We start from the raw sequence: 19,178 nt of genomic DNA on the forward strand, positions 1-19,178 counted from the left end.
GACCTCAATAAGGAGTAAATAACCAATGAAGTGTGTGTGTGTGTGTGTGTGTGTGTGTGTCCTGCAGAAGGTTCATGCTGAAGAAGAACAAACCGGGCTTGGTCTGCAGCAACTCCTCCGCCCGGCTCCTGGAAGACGTACTCGTGGAGAAGGACAACAACGGCTGTCTGGTGCAGAGCTCCACAGTAGGAACCCTTTTAAGGGAGAGTTCACTGGAACATCGTGTTCCTCATCTGTTGTTGCATGAATACATTATTCATGTTTGTGGTTTGATGTTACTCGAGTGATCATTTCCAAGCCAAAGGTTATAGTCTAGCCCCTACCTACCCTACCTGCCCTTTTCTAAATGAGCTGTCTCTGGCTTCACCGATGAACGATTTCTCTTTTACTACACGTTTTCATTGCCAACAATCAAAAAACGTGACAGGTCTTCTTTTCACATTTTCTCCAGTATTACTATTCAGTACGGGTGCTTCCTGGCCAGGACCCGTTCAATGTGTGGGTGGGATGGGTGACCCCTGACTTCCACCAGCACGGGCCCACCTTCGACCCCGACAGAACCCGCACCGTGACGGTGACCTTGGGGGACGACAGCGGCAAGGTGCAGGAGAGGTCAGAGCGAGCAAAGTTTTTAATCATCGCCACGGTGTACTGAGAGAGAGTTCTGGATGTCGCTGGAGGTTAGGCTTGGGCGAACATCTATTTTTTCACCCTGTCACATCTGTCATATGTGACAGTTACACCTGGGTAGACAGTATGTGACAGTATCTGTTCTGAAAAAAACTGTGAGCTGCTGGTGACGAAGTCATTGCAGAATGTGTGACATTTTATGGCCTACAGTGATCTGTGTCTAAAATGCAATTTGACTACTCTGACAAGTCTTGCTGGGTTTAAATACTGAATAGATGATATAACCAGTCAAAATCTCAACGGGTACGCGTGTCCTCGTTTTGATTGAAAAACACATAGGACTCATACTTAATAATCGTAATCAAGTTTAGTTCCCGGCGTCACATCACTGTAATCAGGAGCCTGAATATCAGTTGATTATCCGATAACTTTGTAATTTTCGAAAAAATACTCTGAAATGAAAAGCTAAACAGCTGTTGCCATGTTATCTAATTGATGACTACTGATACCCAGTGATTTTATTCATGATGTGCCTGTGGTGTGTGTGTGCTCAGCGTGAAGAGGAGTAGCTGCTACATGGTGTGTGCGGGGGAGGCCACCGGCCTGTCCCAGAGCCGGAGGAGCGCGGGCCTTGAGATCGGCTGTCTGGTCAACACCGCCAGCGGCCTGCTCACCTTCACATCCAGCGGGGTGGACATGGCCACCTTCTACCAGGTGGGGAAGGACATGGGGGGCGAATTCCACCGGTTCAAAAAAAGGATCTACTTTTGTTTGGCTGTTGAATTTGCTGTTCGCTGTTTGCTGTTATTTTATATCTATCTCTCGCTCTCTCTCTCTCTCTCTCTATCTATATATATATATATATATATATATATATACATACACACAAATGTAGTCCCTATCTGAGTCTTTATTGTTTGTAATGTTTTACAAAATGTTGCTGCATTATATAGAGTATAAATGCAGCACAGACCACATAGTGTCATGCTACAATCTGGTGTCCCCAAACCCTGTTCCGGATGATGCGACGTGCCACGATGATGACCCATACCCCTCTTGCATATCGTCCAGGTGGAGGGAAGCACGAGGCTGTTCCCTGCCGTCTTCGTCAAGCCCACCGCCTCCAACATGTTTCAGTTCAATCTGGGCTGTGTCAAGGTGAACCACTGCTGCCATTACCATCCACCAGGCTGTTAACACTTTCCCACCGCGTTAACGTCTCGACGCTTTGTCTCTGTGCTCGTCGCCCTGCAGAACGTGATGCCGTTGTCAGCGGGTCTGTTCCGCAGCCAGAGGACCAGCGCGGCTCCGCAGTGCCCGCCCCGGCTGCACGTCCAGCACCTCAGCCCCGTCTCCTGGGCCCGGTTGCCCCAGCAGACGCTGAGGGTGGGGGCGACGCGGCTGGACACACGCCACGGCTGGCAGGTGCAGTGCTCTGAGCCGCTTCAGGTGCTGACCCTCCACATCCCCGATGAGAACAGGTGGGGAAGATGTTGCCCTGTGTTTACTGTTTGGTTTGAACGTTTGAAAAATCTCCCTTTTTAAAAAACGTATATTGAGAGTCATGTTTTGGTGCTCTTGCGTAATGCATCTCATCCAAACCTTGGTTGCTGAATGGATTTGAACTACGCATTTTAATTAACGTGGTTTGAGGTACCTGTGGGAATATCCGGATTCCTCTCACAAAGCGTGGCAGGGAAAACCCATTTTGAAACACTTACATATCGTCTGTATATAATCTGTGATTGACTGGTGACAAAAACCTAATTGGCACATGGAATTAATGCATGCAGCGGTCTGTCATGTCATGCATAACAATTTGATTTTTGCGGATTACAACGAAATTTGAATGACAGAAATCTGTTGCAAATGATGAGAGTTGGGAGTAGAGGAGTCATGGGTCACACGCAAATGTTGCCATAGAGTATGACATTTAAATCTGTCGTAACCTCATTATGTAGGATCATAGGAAGGTTTAAGGTTACGTCAGGGTTAATGGACAGCGACATTTACCCAGACCAAAAAATAATTGTATTGGTTAAAATGGTTTATTGCTTCCATTGATTCAGAAATGCATACCTTGATTGGATTGCCTTGGAGATTCCTACCCGATCCGACCCTGACACACGGCCGATTTCGGATTCAGTACAGAATCAAACCTCTAATAAGAATACGGGTGCATTTCTCTATGGAAGGTTGTTGCTAATGAGTGGAAATGTATTTTTGGAAAACACCTCAATAATAAAGTCCTCAAAATAGGCAACACAGTTTAAAAGCCATCCACACCTTACTGATAACCCTGACCCTGTCCTTAGGTGTGTGGACATCCTGGAGCTGTCGGAACGCCATGACCTCCTGACCTTTCATCACCACACCCTCCTCCTCTACTGCTCCCTCTGTGCCCTTGGCAACGCCAGGGTGAGCCACGCACTCTGCAGTTACCTGGACCAATCCCAGCTCCTCTATGCCATTCAGAATCCCTATCTCCCTGGGCCGCTGCGGGCAGCCTTGTATAAACTCCTCATTCAGGTACCAAGGCGTTTTTCCTGTGTTTTTATTATAAACGTTCAACAGTGAATCCTTTACTTGATCAATTGCTCAATCAATAACACATTAGAGATGCTCTCTTTCTCTATTGATTTTGTCAGTCCAGTGGCCAGTGAATCAGACATATATCTGCACAGCCATAAAAACAGTGAGTCTACAACCTAAATCAATGATGTTACGCTCCGCTAAGGTTTACCTCAGCTCCAACGCCACCGCGTGCCTCATGACCAACCAGGAGTACGTCATCCCCCTGACGGAGCAGACCAGCACCATCGCCCTGCAACCGGGCCCCGGCACCACGGGCGCGGGGTCATCCACGGCCGGTCCACCTAGTCCCGTTCCCAGCATGGCTCACAGCACCTCCCTCAAGCCCAAGATGCTCCTCTCCTCGCCCTGCTTTGTGCGGGCGAGCAACGGGATCGCGGACGCTGGCGGAGAAGGGTGTGGCGGCGGCGGCGGTGGCAGCGGCGGCGGCGGCCCCGTGGCCGAGCCCTCGGTCTTCACTGGCAGCCCGCGCATCCCCCTGGAGCAGCTGAAGAGCCTCACCGTGGAGCTGCTCAGCGCAGCAGTGGGGGCGGTGGGGCAGGGCGTCCGCGACCCAGAAGGGGGCAGTGTTGAGCTGCTGCTGGTGCCACCGCTCCGGCTGTTCTACAGCCTGCTGGTCATGGGGGTGTTTGGGGACGAGGACCTGGGGAAGGTTCTGGCGCTGATCGAGCCCGGAGTCTTCCGCAGGGATCCCCGTGGCGAGGATACGGAGACGCCCGAGGACCAGGGGGGCCGTGGTGGTGGTGGTGGTGGTGGTGGTGGTGATGATGATGATGAGGATGATGATGATAATGATGGATTTGGGAAAGAGCAGATGGGCTGCACAGGCGGGAAAGAAAACATTCCCAAACAAGGGCTACTCAAGATGAAGCTGCCTGAAGCTGTCAAACTGGAGGTAAATGTGCATTCATATCTTCCCACTTTGATCTCATAACACCTTCTTTAGGTGATATTTACTCTAGCCTCTTTTTCTTTTATTGAATCCCCAAAATCCCATCTGGGACTCATAAAGGGCACCTTCTCTCACTTAGCTCTGAAAATCCCTATGAGAGCAAAGCTAAATACACCACGTTTCTCCTACAATTACCTCCACTAAATTACCTTTCTCTCTCTCTCTCTCTCTCTCTCTCTCACTCTTTCTGTCTATCTCTCGCGCTCTCTCTCTCCCTCTCTCAATCTCCCTCTCGGTCGCTCTCTCTCTCACTCTCTCTCTCTCTCTCTCTCTCTCTCTCTCTCTCTCTCTGTCTATCTCACACTGTCTATCTCTCACAATCTCCCTCTCTGTCCCATGCTCCTCTCTCTCTCTCTCCCCCTCTCTCTCTCCCCCTCCCCCTCACTCTCCCTCCCTCCCTCCCCATCCAGCTGTGCCAGCTCCTGTCCTACCTGTGTGACTGCCAGGTGCGCCACCGGGTGGAGGCGGCGGCGGCCTTCTCGGAGAGCTTTGTGGGCCGGCTGCAGGAGAACCAGCGGCTGCGCTACAACCAGGTGATGGAGGCGCTCAACATGTCCGCCGCCCTCACCGCCCGCAAGACCAAGGAGTTCCGCTCCCCTCCACTGGAGCAGGTGGGTGGAGCCCTCCCTCCCACGCTGGCGTTGGCGTTAATATTGAGTATGACGCCATGACAATTTGTCGTTAGTGGCAGATAAACGGGGGCTAGTTTGTGTTTTTTTGGGAAAACTGCAAAGCTGTTCATAACGAGCAAGATAAGCACAAAGTGTTTTAATATGCTTCAACTGCAGTGCGGCTCATTATTCAAATGATGTAAAACCCCGTGTGAAGTGTTGGTGTCTGGTGGTATGTTGATGTAGCGTCGATTTCAATCTGTTCATCCATTCATCCATCCGTCTGTGTTTAAAACCATATGTGATTCAGCCGAGCAGCGGCGGGGGAATGCCTCTGCTCGCTCAACGCCTTTCATGGCAGCACCGAGGCTGGAGCCCAGCCCGGGCTCATTATTTTCGCTCCCGACATGCGTCACTGTCCTCCCTCTCAGATGAACATGCTGCTGAGCTTCAGAGCGGATCAGGACCACCACGACGACTGTCCCTGTCCAGAGGAGATCCAGGACATGCTGCACGACTTCCACCAGCGCCTCACCGCACACTGTGGTAAACCGCACGCACACCCAAGTTGTTGTTCTCGTTTTGTTTTGGTTGGCATCTTGTGTTTCTGCACCACTACACCACAGTCAATTGCTGGCGTGTGAAAGCTTACTGGGCAATAAAAACCTGACTGATTCTCAAAAGGAAACCCAAATACCGATCCACTCTGAATGCGCAATGACCTGTCCTGCCCCGAACAAACCCAGAGGAAGCGCTCACCGCCACGGCTGCTTGGTATTGAGGAAGGCACTTCCTATTTTGTGTGTGCTTCCTGTCCCCTGAGCAGGAATTGACACAGATGGTGATCAGGAGAGCGATGAGGGAGCAGAGAGGAACATTAAAGACCGACTCGTCAGCCTGATCAGGAGGGTCATCGGCAGAAAGGAGAATTGCACAGACAGCGAGATTGAACGCAGATCAAAGTCTCCCAGTGGGTTTTAAGACCTTTTTATTTTCCCTATGGGTGTGTGTGTGTGTGAGTTTGAGTGGTTTGTGCGTGTGTGTGTGTGTGTGTGTGTGTGTGTGTGCGTGTGTATGTGCGTTTGCATTTTTGTTACCACTGATGGCATCATAGAAATGATGATGAAAATGAGCAATACAAAGACATGATGTAACAAACCCATATTGTTACCGCCCGTCACCCACGATCACAACCAGTTTAATCCAGTTTGTATACCACACATATAGCATTAATGCTAGGGTAGTCCTTTGATTTTAGTCATATTTGCAATATGTCATAATTGCAATATGCATATAATATAGCAATTAATAAATCAAATGCTCTGACAATAACGCATTGATCCAATCAAAGATTCCAATGACATCCAATCAATGATTGGACGGCACCCCTGTCTATCGGAGTCTTGGTATATAGTCCTCATTTATATAGTGCTTTTATCCAAAGCGCTTTACAGTGTTGACTGACATTTACCCATTCATGCACACATTCACACACCGACGGCGGAGTCAATCACGCAGGGCGACAGCCAGCTCGTCAGGAGCAGTCAGGGTGAGGCGTCTCGCTCAGGGACACCTCCACACTCAGCTAGGAGGAGCCGGGGATCGAACCAGAAACCTTGCGGTTACCTGCCAACCCACTCTACCTCCTGAGCCTTTTCCTCAAGGCTAGTGTGGCTACTCATGTGTTTTGGGAGAGTCGTTTTGATTTAAATCAAGTCATGATTAAATTACAATCTTTTCATTATCCTAGCAAACGATTTCTTACAAATTGTTTGTATCATGCAAACAGATTATACTCCAATTGCAGACTTCTTATCTCTTCAAAATCAGCAATAAGCCCCCCCAGCTCACTCGTCTGACTGTTAGTACTCAACCAACAGAGCATGATTCTGTTAACTACCACTCCCATCACCCCCAATGCCCCCCCCCCCCCCCCCCCCCCCCCCTCCCCGCAGTGTCCCTCAAGGAGCTCATCTCGGCGACGGTAGTCCTCTGGGCCCAGGAGAGCGAGGTGGGCGACCCGGCTCTGGTGAGGGCCATGTTCTCCCTGCTGCACCGTCAGTACCAGGGCCTGGCGGGCCAGATGGGAGCGCCCCTCCGCAGGGCCTACACCATCAGCCGGGCCTCGGTGGAGGACGCCGTGGGCCTGCTGGCCTCGCTGGGGCAGATCCGATCGCTTCTCAGCGTCCGCATGGGCGGCGAGGAGGAGCGGCTGATGATCCGAGGGCTCGGGTAAGCGGAGGAGGAGGAGGAGGAGGGGGGGCTGGGACTCAGGGCCGTCTTGTGTTTCTTCCTCGGCGTGCGTCAGTGAATCTAGATTACATTTGGGCTGAATTACCACCGGAGGGTGCGCTGGTTTGCCGTCGTTATCTGAGGGGAGTGGGGTGTGACTCATAACCATAAAACCGTCAAGACAACCGTCAGACGATCAGAGTCACGTCCCTAGACGTGCATCGTAAACCGTAGTTTACTACTACAGCCAGGATGCACGTAACCGCCAAGTAACGAGGACGCTTTCAAGGCCCTGTTGTCGAGTCAGCCTGCCACCTTGAGCTCATGCTTTCTAGAAATTGTAGCAACACACAAAGAAAACACTCTCCTTGTACCTGACAGACTTTTATCCATGGGGAGACTTTGCCACCATTTCCTGAGAATTTCACATGCGTTTTTTAAGCTAGTAGTGTTATGTTTCTAGCTGAAGTAATATTCATAGTGATGACTAATGTTTAATTTCTGCATGACCAGGTGTGCTATACTGCTCACTTCATCTCGTTCTAAAGGGTCTAGTGGACCAATCAGGTCGAAACGACAGTGTCATAATCACATGCTTCTATCAGGGGAGACGTTAATCACTTAGTATTGTCATCAGAGTGCCCCGATGTCACTGTTCACCTGCAGGGATATCATGAACAACAAGGTGTTCTACCAGCACCCAGACCTGATGAGGGCGCTGGGCATGCACGAGACGGTGATGGAGGTGATGGTCAATGTGCTGGGGGAGGGAGAGTCCAAGGTAAGGAGCAGTCGTCATCGTCGTCTTCATCACATCGTAGACTTCATCCCATAAAGAGCTGTGACATTGCTTCACCACACCGTTCCACCATCAGAGGTCGTTAGAAAATGATCCATTGTTAAGTCACTCACAGCGGGCTATTAGCGCGCTTTAAATTAGGAGAATCTTTTCCCTTGACTTGCGTGACTAAGTCGTCGCTGATCCGCCTTTAATCCCACTGATGTGAATCCTCGCCTTGCTCTCCTGCCTCTCATGGTGCGACCTCTCCCTCCCTCTCTCTCTCCTTTTCCCTCTCTCTCTCTCTCTCTCTCCCGCTCCCTCTCCCTCTTTCTCTTTCTCCCTCCTTGTCTTCCTCCACGACGTCCCCGGACAGGAGATCAGCTTCCCCAAGATGGTGGCCCACTGCTGCCGCTTTCTGTGCTACTTCTGCCGCATCAGCCGCCACAACCAGGGCGCTCTGTTCGATCGCCTCAGCTACCTGCTGGAGAACAGCAGCGTGGGACTAGGTGAACCGGCTCCTCCTCCTCGCCCTCCTCCCCTTCTCCTTCTGCAAGGGGTTTATTCACACTGGCTCTGACATCGCTATGGTCTACAAAGTTGCTCATGAACCATCTCCTACAGGAGCCATTCACACTCTGTCTGCCACGAGCCAGGAGATGAGCTTCGGTCATCAAAGCCCTTCCCACCACTTTTAAGCCTCCTTTTACAGCTCTAGAAATCCCACGATTTATTATGGGTTGTGTTTCTGATTCTTGGTCTCCAGCCTCTCCGTCCATGCGTGGAGCCACCCCCCTGGACGTGGCAGCAGCCTCTGTCATGGATAACAACGAGCTGGCCCTGGCGCTACGGGAGCCCGACCTAGAGAAGGTCAACAAAGTTCACTCCTTCCATTTTTTATTTGTCACATACACATACATGGTGTGCAGTGAAATGTTTGTGTGACATACTCTGGATTTCCGTGCTTAAAATAGAAATAAAATACAATAGAATAAAAATAAAATGAAATACACTATAAGTTTTACCAGAAAAAACAACAATTTACAAATTGAATTGTGCAGGTGGGGGGGGGGTGGGGGGTGTGTCCAGTGTTCTGCTCTGGTGGGCAATTGTCCGGTATCACTTTATGTCACTTTATGAGTTCAGGGCCCTGATTGCCTAGGGAAAAAAAACTTTTCCTCAGTCTCTCTGTGCGTGTTTTGTGACAGCGCAGGTGTCTGCCTGACTTGAGGGTCACAAAAAGTCTGTCACCGGGGTGATGGGGATCCTTGATAGTCCTTCTAGCTGTGCTGTTACAGCGTCTGTTGTACAGGGGACTAGGGACTAGGTTTAGGGAGCTGCTGTGGTTTGTGTCCTCTGAGACTGTAACTGTGATTAAGGGCTATACATAATAGAAGTTTTACCCGCATGGACATTTATGCATGTTTATATCTGATGGGCTCTAACAAATATAGTTGTTCGCTTTCTCCCGTTGTATTCCAGCGGGATGTGTTTGACAAGGTTCCCATTTGCATGTTTGCTGACTTCATGCAAGGTCTGGGGAGCTATCTCAGCATCTCTACTCTGAGATGCTGTCTCAGAGTAGTGTTTGAGGTTGTTTGTATACCACTGCATACTCTGCATACTAGTCAAGAAACCCCTCAGGAACGTCCCCCTCTCACGGTGCTCGCTGTGGCTCCCTGCCGCCCTCCCAGGTGGTCCAGTACCTGGCCGGCTGCGGGCTCCAGAGCTGTGCCATGCTCGTGTCCAAGGGCTACCCGGACCTGGGCTGGAACCCCGTGGAGGGCGAGCGCTACCTGAACTTCCTGCGCTTCGCCGTCTTCTGCAATGGTACATCTACTACCGGATGGTCATGATAACAACGTTAACTCTTTTATATAGCACCTTTCTCACACTCAAGGTCACCTTACAAAGAAAAAAATGTACATGCAAACGCTTATTTTTCTATGTATATATATATAGTTTACACAAGGTGAGAGCTAATATTGTTCAAGGAGAGGTTTCAGTGTAAATATATGTGTAGCAATTGACCCTGCTACATGCCACTTAGCTGACTGCCACACTCCCACGCAACCCGGTGTCTTTATTGTGTTCATCCGACGACCAGGACACAGGTGTGATTTTAAAGTTATTGCAGAAGAAGTAGAATTGTAAGAGTCAGAGCAGGTGTTCAGTAGCCTGGGACCCAGACAAATTCTGGGAACTCATTTAATTTGCTTTGCCTGAATAAGTATTAGTCAATACGCAATACGAGTATTAGTCTGGCCTCATCGGACCAGGTGTTCAGTACTGGCCTGTCAGAGCTCTCTCTGGGTGTGTGTGGTGGTGGCTGGTTTAACCTGTGTGCATTGGTTGCTGAAAGCAACACATGTGTGCAGCCTCTCCCAGCCCCAGAGTTTAATCAGCCATCAGACCATCAGACCATGCACTCCACACATTTTTAAGCAGGCAGGTTTTTAAGATGGCAAAGACTGTTGGAGTACCAAGATGTCGGGATCATAGATCAAGTCAATGTGCTTGCAGAAAGCTCAAAATATGAATAAAAATTAAAACTTCCAGAGATTGGATAATTTTAATAAAAAAAGGTGATGTAATAAGAATGTTATGTTCAGGTCAGGTCAGTCTTGATTTTCCTCCAAAAAGGGGTGCTTTGAATAGCAGCAGGGCACAAAAATATTATACCTTCTTACATTTCAATCAAATTCTAATTAACTTCGATGTTACATGGTGATTTTAGATTAGATTAGATAGTCCTTTATTAATCCCGCTTAGGAGAAATTCACAAGTGACCAGCAGTACAGTGGGAAAGAGAGTGCGAAACAAGAGTATATATACATATAAAATTTAACAATTTGAAGTAAAATATAATAAAAAACTATTAGAATAAAGATAAAACATACTACATACATGTAACTATCCATTTGTAGGTGACTTGTGCATTTAAAATTTGACCTGGATTTCAAGGGGAACAAGACATGTATCCAGTTAATCTTCCATCTTGTGTGTGTGTGTCTATGTCTGTTTGTGTGTGTGTGTGTGTGTGTGTGTGTGTGTGTGTGTGTGTGTGTGTGTGTGTGTGTGTGTGTGTGTGTGGCGCCGCTTCCCACCGCCACAGGGGAGAGCGTGGAGGAGAATGCCTATGTTGTGGTGAAGCTGCTGATTCGCCGACCCGAGTGCTTTGGCCCCGCCCTGCAGGGCGAGGGGGGGGATGGCCTGCTGGTTGCTATGGAGGAAGCCATCAGGATCTCTGAGGATATCTCCATGGACGGACCTTCAACCGCCTACAGGTCCAGCACGACGCTGTCAGTGATGGAAACACGTGTGTGTGTGTGTGTGTGAGAGAGTGTGAGTGAGTGATGGCACAAGTGGCCTTGATGTCAGAATTGTGGGAGATCTCACACGCCGGCGACGAAAGAACAAACGTCCTCAGCTGTCGCTCGTTCCTTTCATTACTGGGCCCCGCCGCTCTTCAGCCCATTCCCCATATCTAAGGAATACAGCATTACAGGGTGGAGCGCGGTGTCGTCAGAGTTTTAATGGTGGAGGACTCAACACACAGCACTCTCTGTTCTACTCCAGCTCACATTTATGAAGCCTTTACAAGACTGTGTGTTTGCGTGCGTGAGTGCGTGCGTGCGTGCGTGCGTGCGTGCGTGTATGACGACCTGTGCTGTGATTCAGTCAGCTAGCTCACTCAGCCTTGGTGGCTGTGCAGTTCATGCAGGATACTCGCTGCTCATTTAACATCCCATCTATAATCAACCAAACACTATGCGGTAGAACATGCACTGCAGCGTTTGTGTCGGTGTGTCGTCACACAGGGACGCCGCGGAGGACGACGGGGGAGACGATGACCTTATCCACATGGGGCACGCCATCATGACCTTCTACTCCGCCCTCATTGATCTGCTGGGCCGCTGTGCGCCGGAGATGCACGTGAGATACAAGTCTGAGCAGCGGAGGGAAAGCCTGGCCGCTCAATAGCCTGCTGCTGATTGAGTTTAAGAGTTGTATTTATTGTTAACAAGGCCAGTAGAGTGTAAAGGGAGGGGGGGTGGGGTGTAATTAGGGACAGTCATTGAAGTGGCACGTATTGACCTTGTGAGTTATAAACTGTGGAGGGATGCATGGGTGGGCATGCTTTCTTGATGTTTGAGCGCATGGTTGTCCCTCTAAATGCGTGTGCCTGTGATGAGTGAATGAATCTGCAAGCCATTTTCATACGCACAGAGCTGCTTCATTTCTGAAAATGTATTCAGTTCATAAATAATCCTCTCATTAGATTGAAGAATTTTTAATCAAAGTGTTGCGGATGAAACAAAGGTATGCCCTTAAGCATATGACAGCTGACAAAACGACTTCAATCACTCCAAAAATGCAAAGCATATGTCTGGGCCTCTATCCGTGACATGACAATGCTCATGTGACGTGGTGGTGCTTGTTGTTGTGCAGCTGATCCATGCCGGGAAGGGGGAGGCCGTCCGCGTGAGGTCCATCCTGCGGTCCCTGGTCCCCCTCTCAGACCTGCAGGGGGTGATCAGTATTCCCTTCCAGATCCCCTCTGTGGATTCCAGTAAGAGCCTCAGGCTTTGCCCTCTGGAATATCAGCACATGCATCCGCCAAGGGACTTCAATGGTGCCCAGAAAACAAACATTCTGTGGTTCACTCCTTTCCAGAATAATGGTCTACATATGGCGTATACTAACGTGATATAAGTATACGCCATATGTAGACCATATTAGGAACTTTATTAGGAACATACCAAGCTTTATTATCTGAAGTGATTAATGCCCAAGACTATACAAAATTCAGTTTTGATATCTTTTTGGAAATGCAGAATATATATTGTTTTTTTCAAATCATTAATCATTGAATAAATTGATCACAAATCCATTTCAAGTGTCAAACTGCTTAAATACATATTTTAGAAATGTATAACTACAACATCCATCCAACCCGTTTTATTGTGTTCAGTTCAGTATTTGGGTTTGTTTGTTTTTCCCCCTAGATGGCACACTGGTGGAGCCTGATCCAACTACAGTGTTCTGCCCAGACCACAAGGCTGCCATGGTCCTGTTCCTGGACCGGGTCTATGGCATCCCGGACCAGCAGCTCCTCTTCCACCTGCTCCAAGTGGGCTTCCTGCCCGACCTGCAGGCTGCTGCCTCGCTGGACACTGTGAGCAGAGGGAGGAGGAATTACCTCCACTAAATTATCTCTCTCTCTCTCTCTCTCTCTCTCTCTCACGCTCACACTTGCTGTCTATCTTTTTCTCTCTCTGTCTCTCGCACTATCGCTCTCTTCCTCTCTCTCCTGCTCTCTCTCCCTCTCTCTCACTCTCTCACTCTCTCCTTTATCAGAGTACCGCTTTGATAGCACCGATCCAATGCTTTCTTTTTGTTTAACATCACTACACAGTGCACAGTGGGTGACTTGCACTCTCTCTCTCTCTCTCTCTCTCTCTCTCTCTCTCTCTCTCTCTCTCTCTCTCTCTGCTCTCTCTCTCTCTCTCTCTCTCTCTCTCTCACTCTCTCTTGCTCTCTCTCTCTCTCTCTCTTGTGGTCTGGCCCTCTACCTTTCTCCTGGCCCTGTGTTCCTGGCCTTTCATTAACCGCGCCGCTGCTGCAATCAGCCGCTAGTTATCACCTATTAAGGGGACCTGCTGGCTCATGACGGGATGCCTAGTACCACTCACGCCCACGTGACCCAGAGGTTACCCACTGCACCGGAAAGACCCCTGCACTTGAAACACTGGAGTGATCAACTCTAAAAGCCTGTACTCATCATACTCACTGGCTTCCAACTGTGGAAGGTTCTAACTGACTAACGATCTAGGTGTACATCTGCATCACGTGACTGGTAAACAAGTATAGTAATTGCCAGTGTTGTGCAAGTTCACACTCAGTTAATACAAAAGAAAATGAATAAATTCACATTCATAGTTCACCAATTCAGTTTTGAACTAGTCATGTTCAGTTCATTAACAGTTTTTTTAGAAACCGAAGAAAAACTGTGGGAGTGAGTATTCTGTGCTTATCTTTTTAAAATGAATCCCCTCCATAACAAGCTGCCCATCACTACAATCTCAAATTGTTGTGGATATTAATTGTACACCTGTTTCATTCATCACAACTAAGGCAGTAACTCTATTTAATAAACATGTCATCTGGACCTAAGCATCAATTCAGAATGTCACAAAATCTGAACTAGTTCACGTTCTTTAGTTGAAAATATGTTAAGTTCAGTTCAAAGTTCATAGAAAAATGAACTTGTTCAATGAGACAAAAGTATAGGAGGTATTATATTCAATTGTGGATTGGAATCATTGGAAAAAATACACAAAACACACCCAACAAACCATTCAGTCCAGCTGTGCAATTAGTGTTGTGTATGAACTAGTACAAAATAACTAGTTCATACACAACACTAATTGCACAGCTGGACTGAATGGTTTGTTGGGTGTGTTTTGTGTATTTTTTCCAATGACTCCAATCCACAATTGAATATAATACCTCCTATACTTTTGTCTCCTTTGACTCATTCATACTTGTTTTACACTTTCCTAGACTTTCACTTTCATAGTTTCACCTCATTCCCTCCCCCCACTGCGTACCACCGGAGCATCCGCCTATGTTTACATCTAGTAGTACCCTCTAGAAGTACCCTCTAGAAGTACCCTCTAGAAGTCCTTGCACCGGATGCCCTTCTCATAACCGGTGCAACCTTGCCCCCCCTGCAGGCTGACCTTGGCTCCGTCGACATGGCCCTGGCCCTCAACCGCTACCTGTGCACGGCCGTGCTGCCCCTGCTCACCAAGCACGCCGGCCTCTTCCACGCCTCCGACGTCACCCCCCCCGCCCCGGCCGCCCTGGTCCAGGCTCTCACCCAGGCCGTGTATCGCCTGTCCTCCTCCCCCAACCTCACCAAGGCTCAGAGGGACTCCATCGAGCAGTGCATGCTTGCCATTTGCGGGTGAGACAGCCTGGGATGGGATGGGAGGGGAGAGGAGAGGAGGACGATGGGGTAGAGAGACAGGATTGATTCCCGATGTTAGTGTTGCATCACTGAAATATGAATGTGGGCGCGATGAAAGACACCAGCATCTATTTTTCAGGGGGTGAAGCGATACACGCATGCTGCGTTTTTTTGGGGTTTACCGTCCGCTCGCAACCACATTCTGTTTACAGCCATCCACAGACTTATCCAAATGGAAATGTTTTGAATTTGTTCCTCTATTTGTCAGCAACACTGTCTGAATACTAAAGTTAGTTTCCTTTTTTGATTTCAAAGTGATGCTCAGGATGTTCGTGGTTGTAGAACACATATTAATTATTCAATTATATTTGTGCCTGCGGGGCTGGCTGTCTGACTGGGTGTTTCTCTGGATGTCTCAGTCAACTTCAGCCATCCATGATTCAGCCTCTGCTGCGGCGTCTCGTCTTTGACATTCCCCAACTCCCAGGCCACACTAAGATGCCACTTAAGGTGACTATCTTTTCTCCCCTGTCTGTAGTTTATATACATTTCCATGTCACATTACTGAATAGTTTAGCAATTCATCATTGCTGTTTCCTGCCACCAGCTGCTGACCAATCACTATGAACAGAACTGGAAGTACTACTGTCTGGTGGGCGAGTCTGGGAACCTAGGCTCCGCCTCGGAGGAGGAGCTTCACATCTCCAGGAAGTTGTTTTGGGGCCTGTTCAATGCTCTGGCTCAAAAGGTAAACTCAGTGACGTATCATCGTATAAATTATAGTGGTCAAGCTTAAAGAGTAAGCTTAAGGAGGACGGACGAGTGCAAGGAAAAGAAAATACTTTACGAAGCAAACCGTTATTAGAAACAGCGGAAGGAGAGAAGTGGGATTGTCGTGAATTATTTGAGGGAGAAAGGTCTTATCAACAGAAAATTAGTGAGAATGGGAAAACGAGTGAGGATACCTAGTTTCACTATTCCATCTTAGTAGGTGAAGTTCTGTCTTTATGTTGACAGAAAAGATACATCAAACCTCAAGAAGGCACCCTTTGAACAAACGGGTTGCCGAGTACATAAGAATGAAGAAGAAAAAGACATTCAGGCGGTAACATTGCCGTATCATGTTGTCAGTTGACAGATATTTAACTTTACAGTCACTCAAAGCTCATTGATTAAGATGAAAAGTTTGTAGCATCTGAAAAGGTTTCAAAAAAAACTTTTCATGAAGAATACTGATGTTGAAACATATCTCTAAATGTCAGCTGACTGTTCTCTCATACTCATCTCAAAGTCTTTGAGTAGAAATCGTGCAAAAAAAAGATCATTGCAGATCTACTTTTCTTTCATACTGTACATCAGAAAACGGAGAAATGGCTATATGGATTGAATGAATGTAGAATTTCTGCAATCAATACAAGCCTCTCAGCCTCCATGGTTCAATAGAAGCATACACCTTGTGATCATCATATTGCTGACTGAAACGCTTCTGACTCATTCTCCCAAAGAGCAGGGTTCAGGAGGTGCTCTGAGTCCCACAGTAACTGGCTATTGAAACCTCCTTCATCTGCGTTTGAAGGAGAGTTCAATCAACTCGGGGTTGCTCTTAAGGAGCCAGTGGAACCAAAACTGTTTATTTTTGGTTTTAAACGTGGCAATTAGTCTTATATGATCTTCAACATAGTAATCAATTCCATTTTATCACTGTTACTGAGTCCCTAAGTCCCCCTCTTGTGTTTTTGCCATTCTCCCCACACTATGTGAATCCCTCTGCTGAACGCAGGCGGCGTTCTTTTCGTGACGTCTGAGTGCCTTTTCTTTATTTTAATCCACACTTGAATGCTTAATGCGATCAGCAAATTTAGTCAAAGTTTGCCAAAATCATCGCGGAGGTGTCTGCAATCACTGATAAACAGTTTGTTCATTAAAATATGAAATGGAGTCTTTTATTTACTCCAATTGCTTGACAACTTGACAACTAACTCGTTACAATAATCTGCCAGTCCAGCCGTTGGCATCACTGAGCGAGAACGCCTGCACATTAATTACGACACATGTATCTGGACACATTCAAATTGCTTTGGACAAAAGCATCTGGCCCGCTCTAATCACTTAGCATTTATCTGTTGCTGGCCACTGTGTCTCTGCCCTGGGTCCGCCCGCCTGGTCGCTCCACAGGCCTACGAGGCCGAGCTGTTCAGACTGGGTCTCCAGAGCCTGGCTGCCCTGGCCGGGGCCCTGCCCCCCTGCCACACACACACCTGCTGCCTGAGCCAGACAGAGGGGAAGGGCTCCTGGGACAAAGAGGGCCAGTTCAACCCCCAGCCGGTGGACACCTCCAGGTGAGACACCCCATCAACTTGTGCCGCTATCCCGCAGTGCATTGTGGGATTGCGGATGATCAGATTACAGTTTTTCCTCTCTTTCTCTCAATATATTGTTGTTGGCATCGTATTTCCACTTTGGGGATTAATAAAGTATTCACTTACTTACTTACTGTCTGTTGCATTCCTCAGGGCAGTGGTGTTGAAATGTGGCCAAGTGTGGTTGTGATTTTCTTTGCTTCACCTGAACATCGTGACTCCCTGTGTTAATTTAAAACTTCAGCTCAATGCCAATTTCCTCCCGCCAGTGTGTCACTGCCGGAGAGACTGGAGTTTGTTGTGAACAAGTACGCGGTGCATACCCATGAGAAATGGTCACTGGACAAGGTAATTTCATGACAAAACATTCATCAGCGCTGTTAAATGGGACAGGGTGATTTGTGGATGTGTGCTTGCCTCGTATAAGCCTATTTAATAGTTCATTAAAGTCTGTTTGGCACAATGCAAACAACTTTTATCTTTCCTCCCCACGTCCTGGGAGCATGACAGCGGAAGACGAGCGGCGCGGCGTATGCACGATGTGCGTGTTTGAATCTGTGTTTTTGTTTCCTGTCAGTTTGCTAACGGCTGGGTGCACGGGGAGCAGCTTTGTGAGCAGGCCAAGGTTCACCCCCTGCTAAAGCCGTATCGAGCTCTAGCGGAGAAGGTAACGCGCTAACGCAAACAACCCTGGATTTTGTGTATATATTATTTTTTTTGTTCTTGTTGAATCAAACGTGAGATGCCCTCTGGTCATGGTCTCCTACCCGGTAGTGACTTCCCCACCGCTCTGCTGATAAATAATGCAACAGAGTCGGTTTCCTAAAGGGCTAATGCCTCTGGCAACGTCCTTCTGGATGTTTTTTCAATTCAAGGCAGGGTTATTGGAAAGTCCTTGCGAAACATGAAAAACAAACTCAGTACATCTCATATTAATGAAAGACTTCACTTCACATATTGGATCTCATTGTTGTGCAGCTTGATGCCTCCAACGTGAAGCCTGTCCGCCCTGCTTTTGATCCTCCCCAGGACAAAGAGGCGTACCGCTGGGCGATCAAGGAGACGTTAAAGACGATGCTGTCCCTCGGATGGACGGTGGAGAGGAGCACTGAGGGGGACTCCTTCGGCCTCCCCACCGCCTGCACACGCAGGCTCCCGCAGGCCGGACCGGTGTGTGGCCTTGCGTTGATCTTTTTTTCTTTACATAAATATAGAAATATAGGAAATATAGCTACGTCTCAATTCGGGGGCCTGCATCCTTCGAAGGACGCGTTTGAAGACCGCTTACGTCACAGCGGCGTGTCAAGGCTGTTCCATTTCGAAGGCTCCTACGAATGCGGCCGAGATACGCAGCCTTCTTTTCCCCGGATTTGAAGGATCCACCGGGTGGATCTCATTTAACAACGTTAAACTTGTTCGGCCTTCGGTGTGGCCTTCGCGGTCTACGAAGGCCACACCTTCTCGTAGGCCGCGTCCTTCGAAGGATGCAGGCCCCCTGAATTGGGACACGGCCGTACTGTATGTAATAACCGAATCAAATCAAATAAGGATATGTCTCGATGTGGTTATGTAGTTGTCTTTTGAGGGAGCCTCCACCTTCACTCCCAAACCCGTGGACATGAGCAGCGTGACCTTGTCGTGGAACCAGTGTGTAAGTCCCTTCAATTCAATCAACTCGACGCACATTTCAGCGGTGACTTTGTCATACATTCGATGAAAGGACGTTTCTATTCGATTCCAGTCGATGGCCGAACAGTTGGCGGAGAACTACCATAATTCCTGGGCCAAGAGCAAGAAGATGGAGCTGGAGACCAAAGGTGATCCGGTTGGACTATGTTCCATCCTGTTCTTCTGGTCTTTTCTCTTCTCTTTCTCTCTCTCTCCCTCCTTCTCTTATTCAACGTTCTTCTCTCCTTCTCTCTTGCGTCCTATCCTCTCTTCTCGTCTCTGTACCCTGAGCGACGTTAAATAAACAGCCCCCTGGACGGTAATGGTTCAATACCCTGAAGGGCACAGAACATGGCGGCACAGAGGGTGAGTGGGTTTC

The 19,178-nt window shown here is 48.3% G+C and overlaps 1 protein-coding gene across 1 annotated transcript in view; it reads left to right on the forward strand.

Annotated features, from left to right (window-relative positions):
* Window positions 1–19,178, forward strand: part of ryr2b (ryanodine receptor 2b (cardiac)) — a gene marked incomplete at both ends in the record, with an annotated part of 75,945 nt that overhangs the window by 20,302 nt on the left and 36,465 nt on the right. The window contains 28 exons of the mRNA XM_084470221.1: window positions 71–185; window positions 452–612; window positions 1,185–1,344; window positions 1,702–1,788; window positions 1,885–2,111; window positions 2,946–3,159; window positions 3,368–4,117; window positions 4,585–4,785; window positions 5,217–5,331; window positions 5,612–5,755; window positions 6,741–7,017; window positions 7,684–7,798; window positions 8,172–8,304; window positions 8,562–8,665; window positions 9,490–9,625; window positions 10,911–11,097; window positions 11,617–11,731; window positions 12,248–12,368; window positions 12,805–12,974; window positions 14,536–14,768; window positions 15,191–15,281; window positions 15,379–15,519; window positions 16,947–17,110; window positions 17,401–17,479; window positions 17,709–17,798; window positions 18,161–18,301; window positions 18,705–18,782; window positions 18,873–18,948. Coding sequence (XP_084326347.1) covers window positions 71–185; window positions 452–612; window positions 1,185–1,344; window positions 1,702–1,788; window positions 1,885–2,111; window positions 2,946–3,159; window positions 3,368–4,117; window positions 4,585–4,785; window positions 5,217–5,331; window positions 5,612–5,755; window positions 6,741–7,017; window positions 7,684–7,798; window positions 8,172–8,304; window positions 8,562–8,665; window positions 9,490–9,625; window positions 10,911–11,097; window positions 11,617–11,731; window positions 12,248–12,368; window positions 12,805–12,974; window positions 14,536–14,768; window positions 15,191–15,281; window positions 15,379–15,519; window positions 16,947–17,110; window positions 17,401–17,479; window positions 17,709–17,798; window positions 18,161–18,301; window positions 18,705–18,782; window positions 18,873–18,948 — 4,625 coding nt within the window. The remainder of the gene's footprint in view (window positions 1–70; window positions 186–451; window positions 613–1,184; window positions 1,345–1,701; window positions 1,789–1,884; window positions 2,112–2,945; window positions 3,160–3,367; window positions 4,118–4,584; window positions 4,786–5,216; window positions 5,332–5,611; window positions 5,756–6,740; window positions 7,018–7,683; window positions 7,799–8,171; window positions 8,305–8,561; window positions 8,666–9,489; window positions 9,626–10,910; window positions 11,098–11,616; window positions 11,732–12,247; window positions 12,369–12,804; window positions 12,975–14,535; window positions 14,769–15,190; window positions 15,282–15,378; window positions 15,520–16,946; window positions 17,111–17,400; window positions 17,480–17,708; window positions 17,799–18,160; window positions 18,302–18,704; window positions 18,783–18,872; window positions 18,949–19,178) is intronic.

Source organism: Micromesistius poutassou, assembly GCF_964030765.1.
Source record: "Micromesistius poutassou genome assembly, chromosome: 7".
In the NCBI taxonomy this organism is placed as follows: Eukaryota; Metazoa; Chordata; class Actinopteri; order Gadiformes; family Gadidae; genus Micromesistius; species Micromesistius poutassou.